Here is a 23,840-nt window from a genome sequence, read left to right on the forward strand (position 1 = left end):
AAATCTTGTCAGTTAAAAAAAAAAGGACCTATCTAATGTTCAGACCTCTGTGCAAATGCTTGGGCTTTTTGGAAACGGTGCATAAAGTTGTTGCCGCCGGAGTCGGTCAGAAATGCTTGTAAGAGGGGGGAGGGGTGTAGCGGAGTGTTGGTGGGAGAAATAAAAACGTGTAAGTGTTTTGCCGAGGCGCGTATGAAAACAGAGCTGGGGAGGCAATCCGGTACCCTGGGACGCAATGATAGGCCACTAGTGGGACAATTAGCGAGTCATTATGAGCCTGGCACTGGAACCATCTGCCAAACAAAGGTGGAACGCGTGCCAGGCCTTGCACTACTACTGCCTGCCGCGATACTGGCTCTCTCCTTCTCTCTCCCAGAAATGATTCTGTAGCATTATCGCTGTCCCTCCCTCCCTCTCTCTCTCCCTAGACTCGGAGATGACTCTACTCTTCTGGGACAAAGCCTCCCGCCGCTATCATCCCACGCTTTACTTTAATTGCTCGTCTCCTGGACAGATTAATCGGCTCTGCTTTTTCATTGCTCTTCACAATAATTAGTACCCACGTGGTAAGACAAGCTGGTCTCGCTGTGAGAACACGGCCGTGGTGGTGTCTAGTTTGTGATAGATTAAGCGGGGTTGGGTTCTGTGGGGTTAGTTTGTCCGCGCTGAACTTGTTCTGGTCAGTGAGTGTGGACTGTCGTGATTTGATTTACATTGGTTTTCCACTGAGAGCGGAAGGTACGATGTTCCTCTAGAGGGATGCCGTTATGTTGCGGAGCTGACGTGTGACATTTTTATTTTTGGACCCTAGAGTCTGAGTTTCATGTTGCACACAGATTGTCTGTCTTTTCTTTCTTTATTTGGTGTTTAACGTCGTTTTCAACCACGAAGGTTATATCGCGACGGGGAAAGGGGGGGGGGATGGGATAGAGCCACTTGTCAATTGTTTCTTGTTCACAAAAGCACTAATCAAAAATTTGCTCCAGGGGCTTGCAACGTAGTACAATATAATTATTACCTTACTGGGAGAATGCAAGTTTCCAGTACAAAGGACTTAACATTTTTTACATACTGCTTGACTAAAATCTTTACAAAAATTGACTATATTCTATACAAGAAACACTTAACAAGGGTAAAAGGAGAAACAGAATCCGTTAGTCGCCTCTTACGACATGCTGGGGAGCATCGGGTAAATTCTTCCCCCTAACCCGCGGGGGGAGATTGTCTGTATCATTACTGAAATCTCCACTTAATTGACCTCACAGCTGAACCGACCAACACACTGATACACTGGTTAAAAGAATGAATGAGTCGATTGAGGGAATGATTTCAAAAGATAGAAGTGAGCGAAATCAAGAAAATACTAAATATGGAATAATCTATGCACAAAGCAAGCACACATACACACAAATAGCTTTTTAAAACTGTCTGCTAGCCACATATCTTCATATATACGTAGAAGTAACTGTACAAAGGGGGAAAAAATTCTAATCTGTGAAACATGTTGACCAATTTGGAACACAAACGAAGGGAATGTATTTTTTAAAAGTTGAAAGACAGCTTTAAAATTGTCACACGTTTTCCGGGCTTATCATGTAAATCTCCTCGAAGCATGAGAGCAGACAAAAATATTTTCAAAAATCTGTCATGATACATGTATTCAAAATGAAGAGTAAATCCTTTAAAATAATGCCAGGAACACGATCAAAAATTAAAGTTCTATTCAAGGCTGAAGTCTCTGATAGTGAAAGTGATAACCAATTTATAAATGGAATGTTTCTGTAAGGCAAGAAATACCAAGCGAAACAGGGATTTACGAACTAATTTATGAGATAACGACCGAAAATTGTTATCAGACTTTTCACAGAAAACACTAGACTAATTACGAGAATTCTATAATGTGTATTTGTCGAAAATAAACAATCCAAATGATCACACCTGAAGAAGACTGAAGAGGAGCAAAATAGAACAGAAAAAATACCTGTTTTACCGGTATAGGGCTTATTAGAAGAAAAAACCCACCTTTGTGCCAACTATTGAAAGTATAAACCTCAACCATGAAACACAAACAAACATGAAAATAAACGTGTAAAAATCGTTTAATTAAAAGTAAAATTCAAGACAAAGTATCCCTTGAAACAGTAAATAAAAATATGAACACCCCTTTATGCGCTAAACAATTTAACTGTGATGCCCTTATTATCCCTATCCACACTCTTTACACCCCCGGTATAGGGGTGTGTATAGGTTTCGCTCGATGTGTTTGTTTGTTTGTTTGTTTGTTTGTGTTCGCATATAGATCTCAAGAATGAACGGACCGATCGTCACCAAACTTGGTGAACAGGTTCTATACATTCCTGAGACGGTCCTTACAAAATTTGGGACCAGTCAAACACACGGTTAGGGAGTTATTGGTGGATTAAGATTCTACAAGGACTTATAGAGGCACATATTAATGGTCAAAGGGAAATAACCTTCTCAGTTGGTGGCAGTGAGAATGGTTATTTCCCTTTGACCAACGGGGGTGTTTTTCCTACCTCGGAGGAATTTCTTTTTTGTTTTAAATCAAGCTTTTATATAGACTACCCATGAAAAAAGTAAAAGAAACTTAAATTACATATTATAATTATGTTAAAGATAATGTTTATTCACGTTCAAGGATGGCTGAGGAGAGAAGGAAAACGAAAAGAAGGGCTTTAAATGGATAAGATAATGTATGAAACTTGAATAGTGATGGGTTATCAGACTTTTCTGTAAGAATCACCACCGAATAAATAAGTAAAATTGAAAAGAAACAAAAATAAAATGTTCGAGCTAGAATACAAGATTTCAATCCTTTATAAATGCTGTTTAGAATACAAGATTTCAATCCTTTATAAATGCTGTTTCTACTTTTGCTTTGGGACACGTCATTTGGACTACTCCGTCACGGCGGAGGGCTGACCGTGCACCCAAAAGCGGACTCTACCAAATGGGTATTTTTTGAAAGCTTGGGACCTGCCAAACATAAAAATCGATGTTAACAAGAAATTTTCAAGGGCGCACTTTCTCTTCTCAGTCAAAATTCAACTATACCCTGAAGAGTGATGCACGAGCATTTCAGACGCTTGCCTCTGAAAAAAGAAGTTCTCAGCCAAATTACGAACTCAAACTGGTACGTTTTACATATAAATGTGTTAGTTGGTATCTTTTGATTATCACAAAACAATTTGCGACTGCTTTGGCCGAGGATGCTGGTGACAGTATCATTATTATGAACCCTACCCTAACTCCAGGAAAGACGTCGTCCAAAATGTAGGTAAGTTTTGATTAAAAATAAATTCACACAAGACTAGTATTGTTGTTTGGCTTCAATGGATATATTTTCGTCAAGTATGATGTCTTTACATAATATCTGTATAATATGAATGGATTTGAACCATATACTATGTCATTATGACCTTCCAATCTTCCTAACCCCCAGCCCAGTAAAGCGTGCGAGACGTTTCCTGAAAAAATGTCGCTTTGTGGTGCGAGTTCAGTGTGACATGATTAGTTTCCAGAACCCCATTTCTGACTTTCGAAGTTTATCTACATACATTTAGCAATGCACGAGCAAAATATGACAACTTAATGGTGCCTTTTGGGTTAATGCTATGGTAAAAAAAATCCTAGTGATAGTGTTTACAGCTTGAAACAAAACATAACAGATGGGAGTAGTCTTCCTCAATCTGGTTCAGAGCATAATGTATTTCTATTTTCAGAGGTAGCATTATTTCTGATAAGAGCTAGAGCCAATATAATGATGCTGAATATTTGAAAAATGAACTTTGTGACTCATCTGAGTAGCAGAAGAGCCTTCGTTATCGTCAGCGTAAGGCTGGCTGTCTTCAAGGCAATTCCTAGATGAACAACTTAACACTGCGTTCGATTATTCGCCCGTTTCTTAAGCTAGAGCTTTGAGACTTTACACGCGTCTAGGGCTACATGTACGCTTTACAATACGTAAAATATAGTTGACTTTCGCGTTATTTAAAGGTCACAACAAGGTCATTACCAGGCAAAAACGAGGGAAAACTGAGGGAAAGTATCATTTTCTGCAACTGTTTGCAAGAAAAAGATTTCAAATTCAATTGTTTCCTGGGATTAACGCATCTCTAGACATGACAATCATCCGATTATCAGACATCAATTGTGGAGGTCACGACAAGGTCATTACCGGGTAAAAACGAGGGAAACCCGAGGGAAAATACCATTTTCTGCAACTTGTGTGTAAGTAAAAGCTTTCAAACTCCATCTTCTTCTGGTATTGGCGCATCTCTAGGCATGACAATCATCTGATTAACAGTCCTCAATTTTCAAGGTCACAACAAGGTCATTACCAGATAGAACCGAGAGAAAACCGAGGGAAAATACCATTTTCTATAACTTTTTTGTAAGTAAGAGCTTATAAACTCCATCTTCTTCTGGGATTAGCGCTGATTTCAATGACCCTGAAGTCCGAGGAAAGTTTTCTTGACCCATGCCTACTTTGAAGGTCATGACAAGGTCAAATTTACACGTTTTCTATTTGGGAATATCTTTTACGGTCAAATAAAATACTTTCTGGACGTCAGCTATTTTCGAAGCTAAAGCTTAATTACAACTTTACACACGTCTTGGGATTTATGAGACATAACGCAAATATTGTTGACTCTCGTAATATTTAAAGGTCACACAACAAGGTCATCACCAGGTAAAACCGAAGAAAAACCGAGGGAAAGTACCATTTTCTGCAACTGTTTGTAAGAATGAACTTTCAAATTCAATTGTTTCCTGGGATTAGCGCATCTCTAGACATGACAATCATCTGATTAACAGTCATGAATTGTGGAGGTCACGACAAGGTCATTACCAGGCAAAAACGAGGGAAAACCGAGGGAAAATACCATTTTCTGCAACTTGTGTGAAAGTAAAAGCTTTCAAACTCCATCTTCTTCTGGTATTGGCGCATCTCTAGGCATGACAATCATCTGATTAACAGTCCTCAATTTTCAAGGTCACAACAAGGTCATTACCAGATAAAACCGATGGAAAACAGAGGGAAAATACCTTTTTCTGCATTTTTTTTGTAAGTAAGAGCTTATAAACTCCATCTTCTTCTAGGATTAGCGCTGATTTCAATGACACTGAAGTCTTTGGAAAGTTTTCTTGACCCATGCAATGTTTGAAGGTCATGACAAGGATGGGATTTTACACACGTCTAGGGCATTATAAGACATGAAACAAATATTGTTGACTCTCGTAATATTTAAAGGTCACACAACAAGGTCATTACTGGGTAAAACGACGGAAAATATATCAACTTTATGACTCGTCTGAGTGCCAGGACAGCCGGTGTGATCCTCAGAGTCAGGCTTGCAGACCGCAAGGCTATCGGTAGATGAACACCTTAACATTGACTTTTTCTTCTCTCTCCCCTTCTCTTCTACCCCTATTACATCCAGCCCCGCCCACCCCCCTAGAGCCCCTGTGGGCGAAGGAAGATGTCATGAATCTGCCTCAACAGCTTTAGCTTAGAAAATAGCCGAACACAAATAGAAAACGTGTAAACTTGACCTTGTCATGACCTTCAAACTAGGCATGGGCCAAGAAAACTTTCCTCGGACTTCAGGGTCATAGAAATCAGCGCTAATCCCAGAAGAAGATGGAGTTTATAAGCTCTTACTTACAAAAAAGTTATAGAAAATGGTATTTTTTTCTCGGTTTTCTCTCGGTTCTATCTGGTAATGACCTGGTTGTGACCTTGAAAATTGAGGACTGTTAATCAGATGATTGTCATGCCTAGAGATGCGCCAATACCAGAAGAAGATGGAGTTTGAAAGCTTTTACTTTCACACAAGTTGCAGAAAATGGTATTTTCCCTCGGTTTTCCCTCGTTTTTGCCTGGTAATGACCTTGTCGTGACCTCCACAATTGATGTCTGATAATCGGATGATTGTCATGTCTAGAGATGCGTTAATCCCCCCAAAATAATTGAATTTGAAAGCTTTTTCTTGCAAACAGTTGCAGAAAATGGTACTTTCCGTCGGTTTTCCCTCGTTTTTGCCTGGTAATGACCTTGTTGTGACCTTTAAATAACGCGAGAGTCAACTATAGTGTATGTATTGTAAAGCGTTCATGTAGCCCTAGACGCGTGTAAAGTTTCAAAGCTCTAGCTTAAGAAACGGGCGAATAATCGAACGCAGTGTTAAGTTGTTCATCTAGGAATTGCCTTGAAGACAGCCAGCCTTACGCTGACGATAACGAAGGCTCTTCTGCTACTCAGATGAGTCACAAAGTTCATTTTTCAAATATTCAGCATCATTATATTGGCTCTAGCTCTTATCAGAAATAATGCTACCTCTGAAAATAGAAATACATTATGCTCTGAACCAGATTGAGGAAGACTACTCCCATCTGTTATGTTTTGTTTCAAGCTGTAAACACTATCACTAGGATTTTTTACCATAGCATTAAACCAAAAGGCACCATTAAGTTGTCATATTTTGCTCGTGCATTGCTAAATGTATGTAGATAAACTTCGAAAGTCAGAAATGGGGTTCTGGAAACTAATCATGTCACACTGAACTCGCACCACAAAGCGACATTTTTTCAGGAAACGTCTCGCACGCTTTACTGGGCTGGGGGTTAGGAAGATTGGAAGGTCATAATGACATAGTATATGGTTCAAATCCATTCATATTATACAGATATTATGTAAAGACATCATACTTGACGAAAATATATCCATTGAAGCCAAACAACAATACTAGTCTTGTGTGAATTTATTTTTAATCAAAACTTACCTACATTTTGGACGACGTCTTTCCTGGAGTTAGGGTAGGGTTCATAATAATGATACTGTCACCAGCATCCTCGGCCAAAGCAGTCGCAAATTGTTTTGTGATAATCAAAAGATACCAACTAACACATTTATATGTAAAACGTACCAGTTTGAGTTCGTAATTTGGCTGAGAACTTCTTTTTTCAGAGGCAAGCGTCTGAAATGCTCGTGCATCACTCTTCAGGGTATAGTTGAATTTTGACTGAAAAGAGAAAGTGCGCCCTTGAATATTTCTTGTTAACATCGATTTTTATGTTCGGCAGGCCCCAAGCTTTCAAAAAATACCCATTTGGTAGAGTCCGCTTTTGGGTGCACGGTCAGCCCTCCGCCGTGACGGAGTAGACTAGTTACCTATTTGACCCCAGCCTAATTTGACCAAGACTAATTTACTGATGCCTCAGTGAAGCTGAGAAGCTTGACTTTCTCGTCACGCTCGACTGATGAAATGTATTTTCATTCTTTTTTGTCTTTTTTCTTCTTTTTGAATTTTTTTTAACAATAAATGACATAACATTATTTCTAACCTGTGCTTCATTGACGCTGAGAAACGTGAGTGGCTTTCTCGTCACGCTCGACTGACAACAGATCTTTTCACCTTTCTTTTCTGATTTTTGTATTTGTTTTATTTTAGCAATAAATGACATAACGTTATTTCTCACCTGTGTTTCAGTGACGTTGAGAAGCGTAGCCATCTCGGCACGCTCGGCTGACGACAGGTATTTTTTCTGCTCGAACTGTTTCTCCAGCTCAAAGATCTGACGGCCGGTGAAGGTTGTTCTGGCTTTCTTTTTCTTGGCCGGCTCGTCACCTCCACTCTGCTCCTCGCTCATCTTTCGTTTCTTCTCCGTGTTCTCGGATTCTGTCATAGAAAAAGAGAAGAAAAGATGGTCAGCATTTAAAAAAATATATATCGATAAATAAAATTAACTGAAAGCCGTTCTATGATTCTCTAACAGAAAAGAAAAAGACTAAGCTGGAGAATTTTGTTTTTAAATTAGATGCACATCTATTTTTCTTCTTTAATTTTATTTAGGGTGGGGCTTAAATGCTTGACTACTAACTTGTCTTCATTCGCTTGCGGTTAACCAGCAAGCGGCCGAAAACTTAACCAAGCTAAGTTCTTGTTACTTATTGTTTGTCTGTGCACTTAAAAGACCGTTGAGTCGACATTTTTGTGATTGTAACGTATTGTTTTGTCAATAACAAACGTTCCAACAAATTTCCTGACCGGCACGGTTGGCCAAGTGGTAAGGCGTCCGCCCCGTGATCGGGAGGTCGTGGGTTCGAACCCTGGCCGGGTCATACCTAAGACTTTAAAATTGGCAATCTAGTGGCTGCTCCGCCTGGCGTCTGGCATTATGGGGTTAGTGCTAGGACTGGTTGGTCCGGTGTCAGAATAATGTGACTGGGTGAGACACGAAGCCTGTGCTGCGACTTCTGTCTTGTGTGTGGCGCACGTTATATGTCAAAGCAGCACCGCCCTGATATGGCCCTTCGTGGTCGGCTGGGCGTTAAGCAAAAAAACAAACAAACAAACAAACAAACAAACAAATTACGTTTCTTGTTTTTTGATTCTGAATTATTGAACGTTGGCAGTCTATTTGTTTTTGGATGTACTTACTTGTCTGTGTTAGAGTCTGTCTTTCCTCTATGTTCTTGTTTCTTTCTTCTTCTTTTTTACATTTAGTCAAGTTTTGACTAAATGTTTTAACGTAGAGGGGGAATCGAGACGAGGGTCGTGGTGTATGTTTGTGTGTGTGTGTGTGTGTCTGTCTGTCTGTCTGTGCGTGTGTGTGTGTAGAGCGATTCAGACTAAACTACTGGACCGATCTTTATGAAATTTTACATGAGAGTTCCTGGGAATGATATCCGCGGACCTTTTTTTTTAGTTTTTTCGATAAATGTCTTTGATGACGTCCTATCCGGCTTTTTGTAAAAGTTGAGGCGGCACTGTCACACTCTCATTTTTCCATCAAATTGATTGAAATTTTGGCCAAGCAATCTTCGACGAAGGCCAGACTTCGGTATTGCATTTCAGCTTGGTGGCTTAAAAATTAATTAATGACTTTGGTCATTAAAAATCTGAAAATTGTAAAAAAAAAAAAAAATTATAAAACGATCCAAATTTACGTTAATCTTATTCTTCATCATTTCCTGATTCCAAAAACATATAAATATGTTATATTTGGATTAAAAACAAGCTCTGAAAATTAAAAATATAAAAATTATGATCAAAATTAAATTTTCGAAATCAATTTAAAAACACTTTTGTCTTATTCCTTGTCGGTTCCTGATTCCAAAAACATATAGATATGATATGTTTGGATTAAAAACACGCTCAGAAAGTTAAAACGAAGAGAGGTACAGTAAAGCGTGCTATGAAGCACAGCGCAACCGCTACCGCGCCAAACAGGCTCGTCACTTTCACTGCCTTTTGCACTAGCGGCGGACTACGTTCAGTTTGGTTTAAACAAGTTTATTCAATAAATTCCATTGGTACTATTACCGCATACATGAAATAAGGAACATGGAGCACAACAAGCTAGGCTTATGAGCGTACTCTTAAAAGCAAATGAAATTTGGCGGACGATTTTAATATAACAAATTTGAAATAATGTCAAAATAATAATGGTAAATTATGGTAGACAAACATGTAACAATAAAAGGAAAAAAAAGAAAAGAAAAAAAAACCAATGCCAAACTAACAACAGTACTCACACGCGCTCGCACACTCACTCGCACACACACGCATACAATGACTTCCACATGGTTGAAAATAGAATACTACCAGAACAAGGAAATGTAAACAGTACTGCACATGGTCGTTTCGAACATGGATGAGATAAATGCATTCATTATTCAAAACGTTTGCTTAATAAGATAAACCTGAATAACTGGTCAAATATCAATGCATTTTCGCTGTCTGACTTGTCTCTATTGCCATACAGAAAATCATCAGCGGTTAGCAAATCATAGTTGGGCAGTGTTGACAAGGTGACTTCACGTATTTGAAGAAATAAGGGGCAATGAAAAATATAGTGCTCCGCATTTTCAACAGCATAACCACAAGTGCATGACGGGTCGGGAGTTAAATGTCTGTCAAATAGATCACTATTTAGATTGCTGATCCTCAATCTCAGTCTGCAATGGATAATTTTTGATTTTCGATCAGATGTGTATCTATACGAGGGAACAACAGAATCATCAGAACTAATACGTTTTTTTAAATAATCCAATAGAATCAAGTTGTTTTACAGTATCTGGAAGCTCATTCCACAGGGAAGTCGAAGACAGAAAAAATGACTTTTTATACAGTTCAGTTCGAGAGTGGGGAGTCTGTCTGTCAAGTGGTCTTCGTCTATGGTAAGGGTTCACAGAAGCAACGAGAGGAGGCAGACGTTCTAGTAAGTATGGTGGCACGCGTGCATTAACTAATTTGAAATACAAAATCAATTTGTGTCTTTTTCGCCTCTCCTTCAGTGTTGTAAATCCTGATTCATCGTACAATTTTTGGTGACTCGTGCCACGAACTGCACCTATAATGGTTCTTATGGCATCAAGATGCAAGTTTTCTAATAAAGTAGCTAATCTGTCAGAACAGTTATCCCAAATGACGTCAGAAAAATCAAAATGGGGAATAATAAAAGATTTATACATAAGTTCAAGTGCCTTTCGGCTAAGGCGATACTTATAGGACCGAAAACATGAGAGAAGAACACGTACTTTAGATATAATTGACTGAACATGTGATTCCCATTTGCAGTCGCTCTGAATCAGTACACCAAGATGTTTGTGAACGTGGTTTTCTCTCAGAATTGTTCCATCAAATACAAGAGGAAGGGTTTCAGGCATTCTATTTCCAGAAAAGGTCATCAAATCTGTTTTTGAGTCACTTGAGAAAAAGTGACTCTATGTAATCGGTCAGTGTTAGTCTGTCCGGCCGGCCGTCCGGCCGGCCGTCCGTAGACACCACCTTAACGTTGGACTTTTCTCGGAAACTATCAAAGCGATCGGGCTCATATTTTGTTTAGTCGTGACCTCCAATGACCTCTACACTTTAACGATGGTTTCGTTGACCTTTGACCTTTTTCAAGGTCACAGGTCAGCGTCAAAGGAAAAATTAGACATTTTATATCTTTGACAAAGTTCATCGGATGTGATTGAAACTTTGTAGGATTATTCTTTACATCAAAGTATTTACATCTGTAGCCTTTTACGAACGTTATCAGAAAAACAAGGGAGATAACTAGCCTTTTCTGTTCGGCAACACACAACTTAACGTTGGGCTTTTCTCGGAAACTATAAAAGTGACCGGGCTCAAATTTTATGTGAACGTGACTCATTGTGTTGTGAATAGCAATTTCTTCCTGTCCATCTGATGCCTCATATAATATTCAGAACTGCGAAAGTGACTCGATCGAGCGTTTGCTCTTCTTGTTAAATTATTGAAATTAACTTTCCATTTTTCCGCCCAGTGTGCAATTTTGGCTAAGTCTGCATTTAAGATCTGTGTCCGCGTGTTTACATCATTTAGAGATAAATACAAACTGGTATCATCAGCAAAAAGTTTAATGACAGATTCGATATTAATGACAATATCGTTAATGTACACAAGGAACAACAAGGGCCCCAGTTTCAGTTTCATTCTGTGAGTTCCACAGCTTGACTAAATGTAGTAATTTCGCCTTACGCGTGTATTTGTGCGTGTATTTGTTAATTGAAACAGGGGTTTTTCTTCTCTTTTTTTGTGAGTGGCGACTTTTCACACTTGCATTAGACCGTTTTTTCCACAGATCTTCGGTTTGGAGACACAATATGTTGCTCGTGCGTTTTAGACAAAGCTATTGCTGCAGGATTATACACTCTTCTGTTATTGTTAGAACAGAATCTTTTTTTCAGTTGAAAAATGTCTGCCAGTATTCTGGTATGAAGAGGAGAGACACGGAAACAAAGGAGGGAGTGGCAGAATAAAGAAAAAGTGGGGGGAGGCAGGGAGGTGCATGGGGGTCTCGTTTGTATCACTTTAACTAGTTTTTGATTGATGGTTCTGGCGAGATCAAATAATATTTGTACTGAATTGATTAACCATTGATTACAATGTATAACGGCAACCAAACAACCACTCACATAAAAACGACCGACTTAAGCTAAAAGCACATTTATTAATGACACTGCGGTTTGAACACACACACACACACACACACACACACACACACACACACGTACACACACACACACACACACACACGCACACACACACACACACACACACACACACACACACACAAGCACACACACACACAAACCCGGCAAGTTCGGGACGATCGTATAAACTTGGTTTTGGTTTTTAATCCGCTGACCACACCAGCTTACCAATTACATACATATATATATAAATCCCAGCTATAAACTGCCACTGAGCTTTAACCCCTTAACCGTGCCATCCAAACAACAGCTATAAAAACGACCGGCCTAAGTTAATAGCGCAGGGTATACTAACAACGCGGCGACCTATCACAGAGTCCCCCAGGAAAATCTTTTGCGTGGAAGACAGCTTTATTATCCAATGATGGCGACTTTTTAGACAGCTAAATAAGCATCGCTTTCTCTTCAAAGCCCCTCGCGGGACCATTTGTCACTGGCAGCTTTCTCCGCTCTAGACTCTCCTGGGGTCCCTCTTTCTACACCGGTGACATTATTTCAAGCTTGATAGTCTTGCTGCTTTTCGTTTTTGCTGATGTTTGGACAATTTTCTGTGTAAGAGTGTCTGCTGTTGTGTGGTGGTGCCTTTTTTGTCGTGTGTGTGTGTGTGGGGGAGATTGGGGTGGGGGAGATTGTGTGTGTGTGTGTGTGTGTGTGTATGTGTGTGTGTGTATTTGTGTGTATGTGCGTGTGTGTGCGTGCGTGTGTGTATGTGTATGTGCGTGCGTGTGTGTGTGTGTGTGCGTGTGCGAGCGTGCGTGCGTATGTGTGTGTGTGTGTGCGTGTGCGAGCGTGCGTGGGTATGTGTGTGTGCGTGTGCGTGTGTGTGTGTGTGTGTGTGTTTAAGTAAAAATGACGCGTCTTTCTTATTCTACTTTTCAAAGTTAGCTTATCATAAGCAGTGCTTGATTTTCCGTTGAATTCACTATCGTTTCATTAGCCAATAAATCTTAAATTCATTTTAACTTAAACATTTTGAATAGACTTGTTTCCGCTCAAAGTGCATGTGTTTAATGCAATCGTTTCGTTTACTTTGAAAGGACCAAATGACAAAACGTATTACAACATTCATACAGTGTAGTGACTCTGTTAAACTCGGGGGGGGGGGGGGGGACAGATTTGGGGTAACTTTAACAGAGAAGAAATGACAACATAGCGCCCGTTTCCTTTTTTTGTTTTTGCTCCCCACCTGAAGAAAAAATACAAATACAACAGTATTGAATAGGCCATTGCTCTGAAACCTTACAGGGAAGCCCACCAATGTCGTTCAGTCAGTTTCACACACAAAACAAGCGCTTCCAATTTACACCAAGAAATAAATGAATAAATACAAAACAAAAAGACGCTGCAACTGCAAAGGTCCACATGTCACCCTTTTTTTCAAAAGCCCTTTAAATTACTCCAGATAGTCGACCAATCATGCCATACCCCCCAAAAAACGCGGGACCATCTTTTCAGTGAAATCGCATGAAAATTGACGCTTCAGACCCCTCTCTTTACCACCTAACTATCTTTCTCTCAGCCCCGATATTTCAAACGTCAGCTTTAAAGCGATCCTAATGATTTGACGCGCGATCAACCGCGAAATCATTCTAAAGACATTTGTTGCACCAGAGGGGGTCGTAATTCTCTCCCTTGCCTTTTCACTAACCCAGGGCAATCGAGTATAGCTTTGTGTCAGTGCGTGTCTGATCCAAAAGCGCGCTTTTCCCCCAGCGCTTGCACCCTGGGCAAAGGGTTAGGTGCCCCTGATAAAGGGAGGCAAGCGGAGATGCGGGATCCCCGAGGACGCATCGGTCAGTCTGACGGTGGACGTTATCCTGGCCCCCAATCTGGGCGATGCCATGTCCGAGGCGTGGATTAGTGACACCGAAGGGGTCAGTCTTTGTTTCTTTTCCTTGCGGATCCTCCGACACTTACGATAATGGACTCAACACAATATGAATTTACCTCCCTCGTCCTCCATCCAACCCCAACATTCCCATTTTAAAAAAATATATAAAAAGTTAAATAAAAAATTACGCCAAGCTTTACCATGTCCCTACTTCTTCGCCCGTAATCAGCCTGGAGTGTCTGGACAGGCCTTTAGAATACAATTTGAGTTGTAACACATCTACTGATCTACTTGGCAAGGAAATATTTTTGAACAATCGTTTTCTTTTAAATATCTTGGGGGTTAAGAATGCGTTTTTGTTTTTTTGTTTTCAATTCTATAAAGAATACAATATAATTATATAATTAAAGAGAATGGCAGAAAGATACATGTGAGAAACAAAGTGACAGAAAAAAGGACGAAATGACAGCAGAGTGTAATTAAATAAATAAGTAAATAAATACATACATGAATGAATGAATAAATAAATTAATTAATTAATTAATTAATTAATTAATAAATAAACAAACGATAGAAGAGAGCAGACCACAACAAGACCACAACAAACAAAACACAAAATAAAGGGATTTTAATTCTTTGGTGTGGGCCAAGCCTACTGCAAAGTACTGAGATATCTGAAGATCATACCTTTTTTTTAAGTAAAAGAAAGACAGTGTTATAGTGAAAGACTCAGGACTATTCTACCACAGCTAAGGAAGAGAAATCACCCGCTGAAGCAAAAACCACTTTCGCAGTTTACCGATGACCAACACCACACACTGAGATTGAGCAATGCATCAACCTGACACCCACTGCGCACTCGCGGATGCAATCACCTCGCATCGATCGGCCATGATCGCTTGTTCTTCTGTCAAAGGAGGCGCGATTGGTGCCACCGTCTGCGCGTGCGTAATGGGTCTTTAGGAGCCGCGAAAGGAGGAACATGAATCTTCCTCTTTCTTTTCTTTATCCTCCGGCCCCCCTTCCTGCTTCTTGTGATGCTGGTGCTACTATACTGTTGCCGTTAACTATGGATGGAGCCGTTAACTATGGATGGAGCCGTTAACTATGAGACTATTTCCTTTCTGTGCCTCCCTCCTTTTCTTCTTTTGAGTCTTTATCTTTTCCATTTCTTCTTTCTTTATATTTAGTCAAGTTTTGACTAAATATTTTAACATCGAGGGGGAATCGAAACGAGGGTCGTGGTGTATGTGCGTGTGTGCGTGTGTGCGTGTGTGCGTGTGTGTGTGTGTGTAGAGCGATTCAGACTAAACTACTGGACCGATCTTTATGAAATTTGACATGAGAGTTCCTGGGTATGAAATCCCCGAACGTTTTTTTCATTTTTTTTTCTTCCTCAGAAATCTGTTTTTAAAAAGTGTGTTGGCTTCTTTTTCCTGAGGTACTTTTTTTTTTTGGGGGGGGGGGGGTTGTCATGTTCCTTTCTATCTCCTTCTGTTTTTGTATTTTTGTTGTTTTGGGTTGTTTGTTTTTATGTTTTGTTACATGCTCCAACAAATGTGCAAAGCTCTCTCTCTCTCTCTCTCTCTCTCTCTCTCTCTCTCTCTCTCTCTCTCTCTCTCTCTTGCATTCTCTCTCTTTCTTGTGCTTCTCTTCTTACGTTTGATCTTTTTCTGATTGCTTTGTTTTGTGTATTGTACGTTATTTGTATGAGTATCCAAACATTCACAATTGACACAGATCGAGACAGACCGCGCTAGCTGTTGAGGTGAACAATGACTGTCGAGATCTGGGTCAAATGTCAAAGTTGGGAGGGGGGGTGGGGAATAAATACATATTACATTTTATGTATCGATCAACATTGAGTAAAAGCTCTTCTCTTTTTTCTCTTCTTCTATTTTTTTTAATTGTTTTATTTGAACGATGAAACGCACACAGACATGCACTCTTTTAATATGAGTTTTTGTTGCAGCTGAGTGCATTTACAGCTCAAAGAAGGGAAATCCAATGTACGATCAATACAAATTGTAAGTTAATCATAAGTTAATGTTGAGGGTTCAGTTCGTTTTATCGTTTGTTGCTCAACAACGCTGTTTTTGTTCTTTAAATACAGTTCTTGTCAAATATCTTATTTTTACTCCATGCTTACCCCACATGCAGCCGCACTTTTTCAAATAGAAGATCGACTAATTTGTATCAATATGGTTTCCCCCACCCACTATGGAAACATAATTTTATACCGTAAAATCCCTAGCAAACGCCCAGTATCTAGCAAACGCCCACCCCCCACTTTTGGGCAAAAGTTGTGCAGAGGGGTCACTCACTACCTAGCAAACGCCCACCCCGGTTTAAAAAAAAATTTGTTTTTTAATGTTGCCTCCTTTATCTACGATTTGTGCACACTATTCGATGGTTCGCCTTTTTTTTCGGGGGATGGGGAAGGGGGGGTGAGGATAACATTACGTCATGTCTTTTAAGTGACGTCGTTCAGTGACGTCTTTTCTTGAGTGACTTTGACCCCACGATAATCAACTCTAACTGACGTGTGTTTCTTTCAGGCGAGATATTCTTTCCGCTAGCCGCTCGCGGGGCTAGGAGGCAAGAGTGTGTGTAAAAACCGTTTGATGGCTAGCTACGTAAGAATTAAACACCATTGGTTTATACCGAAAAGGTCATCTGCACTGGTCGGTAAACAGCCAACCGCAGGGTGGCCGCCCTGTTTTCTCGCCAAGCGAGCAAGCCCAAAGCTACCTAGCGTTCGAGGCAAGAATCCTAGCGTCCCTCGCGGCGAGAGTTGCCCAAGAAACAGTACTTCCCTGCCCCATTCGCCAATCTCGCCTATTCTCGCCTGTAAGAAACGGGGGACAGATCTCCAAACAAGAGAACAAAATGTGTTTGTGAGAATTAGAAGAATCAAGGTCACTTGTGTTCTTTTTTTCTATCACAGCACGTTGATCTGTATCTGTGTACACAAACGGTGTGTTTATTTTTCATTAAGATTGCATAAATCACATGGTTGTATCACCTTTTTTTTCGTGAAAATGTGATGACACTTTATCTTGCAAAGGGGTGTATACGCAGCAAACGCCCACCCCCTACTTTTACCCAAAATCTGGGCGTTTGCTAGGGATTTTACGGTAATATTATAACAAGGTAAAGACACCTTCCTTGGAAGTTTTTCGCTGAATTGTTTGCAGATTGACAAAGTTGTCAATTACGAAATTAACTCGGTGCAAATTATATGTAGCAGCAAGACTATAGATTCCCAGTATGTGTCTAAGTGGTATGTAAAAAGGACACACTGTCACTGAGCGCATGTAAAAGCCTGGTCAGATCTGTGGTTGTTTACATCATGCTTTTCATGGAAAGGTAAAGGCATTTTTAACCACGATTCTCCTCTGAGATGTTTGGTCAGTCATCGATATTGTTGGCTTGTGTGCGGAGCTGTTCTGTAAATATGTCACTCTTAAACAACATATTTTCAAAATAGCTTGTATTATTGTTGGTTGTTGTTGTTTTGTTTATTTTTGTGGTTTTTTTTTTTGAAGACGTATCAAAAGATATATACTTTCATCGGATCATCTTGTGGAAAGACTGTATACATTCGTTGTTGTTGTTGTTGTTGTTGTTGTCGTTGTCGTTGTTGTTGTTGTTGTTGTTTTTTTGTTTTTTTTGTTGGGGGGATACATTATGTGCAGTTAATTGTGATACTATATATATCTCTCCCCTTCTTTGGTTCATGCAAGTAGGAGTGATAAAAAAAAATTAAATAATAACGCAGCGCCATATCATCTTTCTTTGCACCTGTTAATCGCACACAAAAATACCGATTGTTTGTCGTTTGCAACAACAATTATGACTTGTAAAAACTGAGTTGTATACACAATACAGCTATATAATATATATAAATATATATAACTCAGTGGTTGTAAGCCAAAGTGCGATTTCATTGCGTTCGAAACGTTCGGCGGTGTCAAGTTCAGAAATTAATCGTTATTGTCGCTTTCGGGTTGCGATGACAAAGACACCTGAAGTGTAACCTTATATGCTTTACATTTTTTGACTCCCTTTAGCTAATTAAGCAGCTTTCTGGACAATTTGATACGTGCTTCACACGTGCACACCCGACACAGACACAACTTTCACTCCGAAAATTAACACCCCAAAATTAAATATCAAAAATGAGATGACTTAGCGAGATATTTCCGATGCATCTTATGTTTCCCTTGTTTTTCTAAGTTGCTAAAACAGTTGATTAATTTCGGAAACCTATCTGAGAGAGGAAGCAAAAAGCAACTGAGTGAAGGAAAGACAGAGAGAGAGCGAAGAGAGGTGGGACAGAGACACAGATAGCCTGTGCACGTGCAAAAATGAAAAAGAAATATGCATGGATCATAGACCAAATAGCCTGGAACGCCAACTCGTCACGTGACCCTTCGAGGTTACGACTCTCGACTTTCAGGGGCGCGTCGCGTCCGGTTTGAAAGGCGAGCGATTCGAAGACAGTGACAAGAAAGCACGCTCCAGTTATTTGTGACAATGGGAGGTGACAATGAACTGGATTTTCCAAAACTCCAAACTAAACTTAACAAAACTCATCGAAAAACATGTTCCAAATGCACTTTAGCTGAGTTTATTTAGCATTTTCAGAACTTACCTCGGCAACTTCGTCCATGTTTACAATCGACATCGGATATCACGTCCCCCTGATTTCTAAAAGGCTTGTAAGCGTAGGTTCCTAAATGCGAGAGGCCGCTACCTCGTAATAGTTGGCGGTCCAGGATAAATGGTCTATGGCATGGATGGAGGTGAGGACAGATATAATATTTTGTCATCATTTTCACGAGTTTTCATTCACAAGCACCTGGGAAATAAATCTCATGTTCCCCAGGCAATAAATCCCCGGTTACCATAGTTGCAGGAAGCAGGTTATACATGGATAATCAAAAGCAAACCCAATAGAAACGCTCGGGGATTCTTCGGCTCTTTTCATTGGTGTTTCCCCAGACCTAAACAGACGACACGACACTGCTTTGCAAAGTTCCAAAAACGAACTGGAAAACTGGCAAAAGTAAACAAAAAAACAAAACTACTTCATGAATGAGGTCATACATTCATCAAAAACAAATGAAACCTAGCAATATGTTTTGTCTTCTTACAGAGTCATGGAGTGCGTGTATCTGTGTTTCGATACACAGACGTTCGGAGAAACACGAACGTCAAGTTCAAGTAAAACGACCTCTGACACACACATTTTGACCCGTGCACAAGACGTTGTATCGATAAACGAAGCACAAGTAAGAAACAATAATAAAAGCAAAGAAAATAGCAACAAGATATGCAAACATCTAACAAAGCCGAGCAAGCAGAATGACAGGTCTAATGAAAAACAAAGAGGTAACCAGATCGCGATTCTATCCTTCGCTGCACGACGCAAATCTTCAGTGACCTTTGACCAAACGTAGCTTCCAAATTCGATCACTCAGCTTAATATTTACAACAGAAAGCCGAGGGGGTGGAATACCGAGATGAACCTACAGAACTGTGCATCCTCAAACCTGACATATTCATCCCAACATTTAATGAACTCAAAAACACAGAAAGTTGCTTTCACACGCCAGCTTTGATTGCCAGTGGTTATCAAACCGGGACTCGTGTGATTATCAGCACGGAACCCGTGTTTCAAAGCATGGCTCCCTGGGTTGATTGTGCACTTATTTTCTCACTACCAAAATGATGACAAAAACGATGTTTGGTGGTTTGTTGACAGACCAGCTTTTTTGTCGGTCCTCGGGGGGCATATCGACTTTTGTCAATAAATATGAAACAAAAGACGATATGCACCCCCTCGAACCGACAAAAATGTTGATCTGTCAACAACCCATCAAACATCGTTTTTGTCATCTGGAAACAGAGAGAGAACTTTGAACTTTGAACTTTATTTACTTATCGAGAGTAACAGAATAAGCAAAGTATACATGCTTTTTTTCGTCCGGCCCTCGCCCATTGAGGGTAACTCGATTAATATCAAGAAGAAATAGAAGTTAATTACAATACAATGTATATAATTAACATGTCAAACAATTAAAAATACTAAACAATGGCGACTGCATGTGAGAGGGAACAATAAAGAGACCAAAAAGCAATGTACTCACGTTAAAATGACGAACACGGAACGAATAACGGCGACGTTTCGACCTAAGGGTCTTCTTCAGGCACAAAAACACAAAAGTACACACACAAAAAAGAAGAAGAAAGACGATAGAACAAATAAAGAGGAGAACATTTGTCGGTTTGTGCAGTGCAGTTGTTTTGTCAGTTGTTCTCCTCTTTATTTGTTCTATCGTCTTTCTTCTTCTTTTTTGTGTGTGTACTTTTGTGTTTTTGTGCCTGAAGAAGACCGTTAGGTCGAAACGTCGCCGTTATTCGTTCCGTGTTCGTCATTTTAACGTGAGTACATTGCTTTTTGGTCTCTTAATTAAAAATACATTTCAAAATGCATTATGAATATCAAGCAATGATGTAATATTATCACATAATTATGTACTTGTTTCCAAGAGAAACAGCATTTCTTTGAAGGAAGTTTCACTGAATTGCATTTTAATTGAGAGGGAGAGAGAGAGAGAGAGAGAGAGAGAGAGAGAGAGAGAGAGAGAGAGAGAGAGAGAGAGAGAGAGAGAGAGAGAGAGAGAGAGAGAGAGAGAGAGGGGGGAAAGAGAGAGAGATGGAGAGAGAAAGAGCGAGCGAGAGAGAGAGAGAGAGATGGAGAGAGAGAGAGAGAGGAGAGAGAGAGAGAGAGAGGGAAGAGAGAGAGAGAGGGAGAGAGAGAGAGATGGGGGGAGGAGAGAGAGGGAGTGAAAAAGAGAGAGGGAGGGAGGGAGAGACAGAGGGAGAGAGAGAGGGAAGAAGGGAGGGAGGGAGGGAGGGAGAGAGAGACTGACTGACTGACTGACTGAATTTTATTTTACAAGGATAAAAGGCTAAGCTACATTGCAATGCCTTGTCTTACAAACTATCCTTTGAGAGAGAGAGAGAAAGAGAGAGAGAGACAGAGATAGAGAGAGAGAAAGGGAAGAGAGAGGGGGGGAGAGAGAGGGAGCGAGAGAGACACAGAGACAGAGGGAGAGACAAAGGGAGAGAGAGAGACAGAGACAGACAGAGAGAGAGAGGGAGAGACAAAGAGAGAGAGAGAGAGAGAAAGCGAGAGAGAAAGGGAAGAGAGAGAGGGGGAAGAGAGAGGGAGCGAGGAACGGAGAAACAAACAGGTAGACTGATGAAGATGCAAATAAAAGAGAGGTGGGGGAGAAAAAAACAGTTAGACGGATGGGAGGGAAAGGTAGTATGATTATAAACTGGTCTAGCAAGAAACATAATGCAGATGCAGCGCAAATATTATATTTCCGGAAGCAATGTTATTCAATCATTCTCTGTTTCAGAAAATCTGGAACTGAAACGGTTAATAAGGGCTTTCTCGCATTTAGTGCCCGCTTTAAAAAGGTGGGTCATATAGGCATATCAGTCAACGATTACATACTAGACAAAAAGACGGGGGGAGGAGGGGGGGGGGGACAAACAGACAGTCAACAACAGTGACACAAAGTGGAAGACTATATAATGTAATTATACAGAACGTAAAAGATGCATATTCTGTCTATTGTGTGTTGCGTGGCCCCGTGTCTTTTCTTACCAGTTTGTCATCAAATATTTATTTATTGCCAATTGAGTGCATCATGTGACCAATCTGACCAACCGGGACTGATTTTATGTCACCCTCTAAATGTTATACAGTGGAACCCCCCCTTCACCAAGACAGTACAGCTTCGTCAATCCCCGCGTGAAGGAAATCGCTCACCTCCCACGTGCAAAACGTAGTGATATTGACACGCCAGATTAGCGCGGTAGCGTATTGTGCTAAGCAGGAAAGCGAGCTTTTCTGTATTCTTGTTAACTTTCTGAGCTTGTTTTGAATACAACCTATCATATCTATATGTTTTTGGAATCAGGAAATGATAAGAAATAAGATGAAATCATTTTTGGATCGATTTCTTAAATTTTAATCGTAAGATTAATTAATCTTGTTTCGTTAATTTTGATCACATTTTAAGAGTAAACATGACATATGTATATTTTTAGATTCAGAATGTGATGAAGAATACGATGCAATCAATTTTAAATCTGTTTGCGAAAAATCGATTTTAATGACAACTTTAATGAGCAAACTCATTAATTAATTTTTAAGCCTTCAAGCTAAAATGCAATACCAAAGTCCGGGCTTCGTCGAAGATTATTTGACCAAAATTTCAACCAATTTTCTCACATTCTTGTGTTGAGTCTGAGTCTGAGTCTGTCGTTCTCTCTTGGTCTCTTGGTCAAGAAAAAGCAAAACAACTGAGACGCATGTTCAACAAACGTAGATTTTGCTAGCTGCCGCTGTATTCATCGTTATTTACTGAATCCACTAAATGCCACAAAGACGGACAGACAGACAATGAAAATCACAGTACCTACACTGACCTATAATAGACAAGATTAATGTGGAGATAAAGAAAAAACTAGCAACAACATTATCACACACATACACACACACACACACACACACACACACACACACGCACACACACACACACACACACACACACACACACACACACTGACGTGCATACACCACTTACCTGACCCAGAAGAATGAGGGGACCCCCGCGCCGCCATGCCACTATGACTGGAACTGACGCTGTTGTTGTTACTGCTGCTGGTGTTGTTGTTGTTGTTGATGTTATTGTTGCCGCCGCCGCTGCCATGATGGTTGTTGTCATTGGAAAACAACTTCTCGCAGTTCTTGTTCACATCTTCTTTGAGAAAACACCGTTCTGCTTTCAACGAGTCCGGACTGTCTGGTGACAATCGATGATGATGCGCGTTATGACGTTGCAGCTCCACCGGTGACGTCATCAGTCCTTTGACGTCATGCTGGTAGTAATGACTGCCGTGATGACTGTGGTGGTGACGCCGAACAGAGTCTTTCAAACCGAGAATGTCAGCGATGAAGAAGGAGGTAGGCTTGCGAGGGGGCTGGTCGTAGATGTGCGGATGCCAGGTACGAGGGGCGGTCGAGAAAGAAGAAGAAGACATGACGGGACCTGAGTTCAAACCTACACCTCCTGCGCTGACGTTTGCCACCAACTGAAAACTGCTGTTGCTGCCGCTGTGAAGCTGGCCACGAGGAATCACCAGACCCACGCCCACCCCGAGACCCCCCAGCAACCCGAGTCCTGCCGCTGCGGCCGCCTGGACAGAGGAGCGGTCCATGTGGAGATGGGCAGTACTGGTCAGGGCGTCTCGCATCACCATCACACAGCCGAGTGGTGAAGTCTTCTCCCTGTAGTGTCTGCTTGTCAGTTGGCCCAAGGGAGTCTTTACAGCCCAATCAGCTTTACAGGGGTGCACACTACAAGTCAATATACGGTTTTTGTCTGCATCACTTTGGAGACAAGTCACTATGTGTCAAAAACAAAGGGGTTATGGAAGTTCTGCTGTTGGGAAGTACAGGGGGTAACTTAGTGTCTATTTTTAAAATGTCACACGCGCTTTTTTGTTTTAAAATGTTAACAAACCACATATAAGCCACAAAGTTTCCAAAAGAGTCACTAGGTGTCAAAAAAAAAGCCACTGAGTTTCTAAAAAGGGGTTTAGTTCAACAAAACAAAAGTCAATTTCCTTATTTAGAGAAAAAAAGCATGTACATGAATTCATGGCAAAAGTATTTTGAAATGAACCAACTCTCGACTTTCACGAAAATAAAGGGTGAAACGTGACTGCATGTCACTTTCTCAAGAAATGTGGTAATTGTTGCCACTTTCCTATGGTCTTTATTTTGACTAAAACAAAGGACTGAACACTGTTCCTTCAACTTCAGTTCGCTTCCAGGTGAACAAAATGGTCAATAAAATGTCCTCGTCCGGA

The 23,840-nt window shown here is 40.4% G+C and overlaps 1 protein-coding gene across 1 annotated transcript in view; it reads right to left on the reverse strand.

Moving 5' to 3' along the window:
* LOC138982507 (homeobox protein B-H2-like) overlaps positions 1-23,477 on the reverse strand; it is a 26,124-nt gene extending 2,647 nt beyond the window's left edge. Inside the window, exons 1-2 of the mRNA XM_070355811.1 lie at positions 22,553-23,477; positions 7,504-7,703 (exon numbers count right to left, since the gene is read on the reverse strand). Of these exons, the coding sequence (XP_070211912.1) occupies positions 7,504-7,703; positions 22,553-23,228 (876 nt within the window). The 5' untranslated portion in view covers positions 23,229-23,477. The remainder of the gene's footprint in view (positions 1-7,503; positions 7,704-22,552) is intronic.
* Between the last annotated feature and the right edge of the window lie 363 nt (positions 23,478-23,840).

Source organism: Littorina saxatilis, linkage group LG12 (assembly GCF_037325665.1).
Source record: "Littorina saxatilis isolate snail1 linkage group LG12, US_GU_Lsax_2.0, whole genome shotgun sequence".
In the NCBI taxonomy this organism is placed as follows: Eukaryota; Metazoa; Mollusca; class Gastropoda; order Littorinimorpha; family Littorinidae; genus Littorina; species Littorina saxatilis.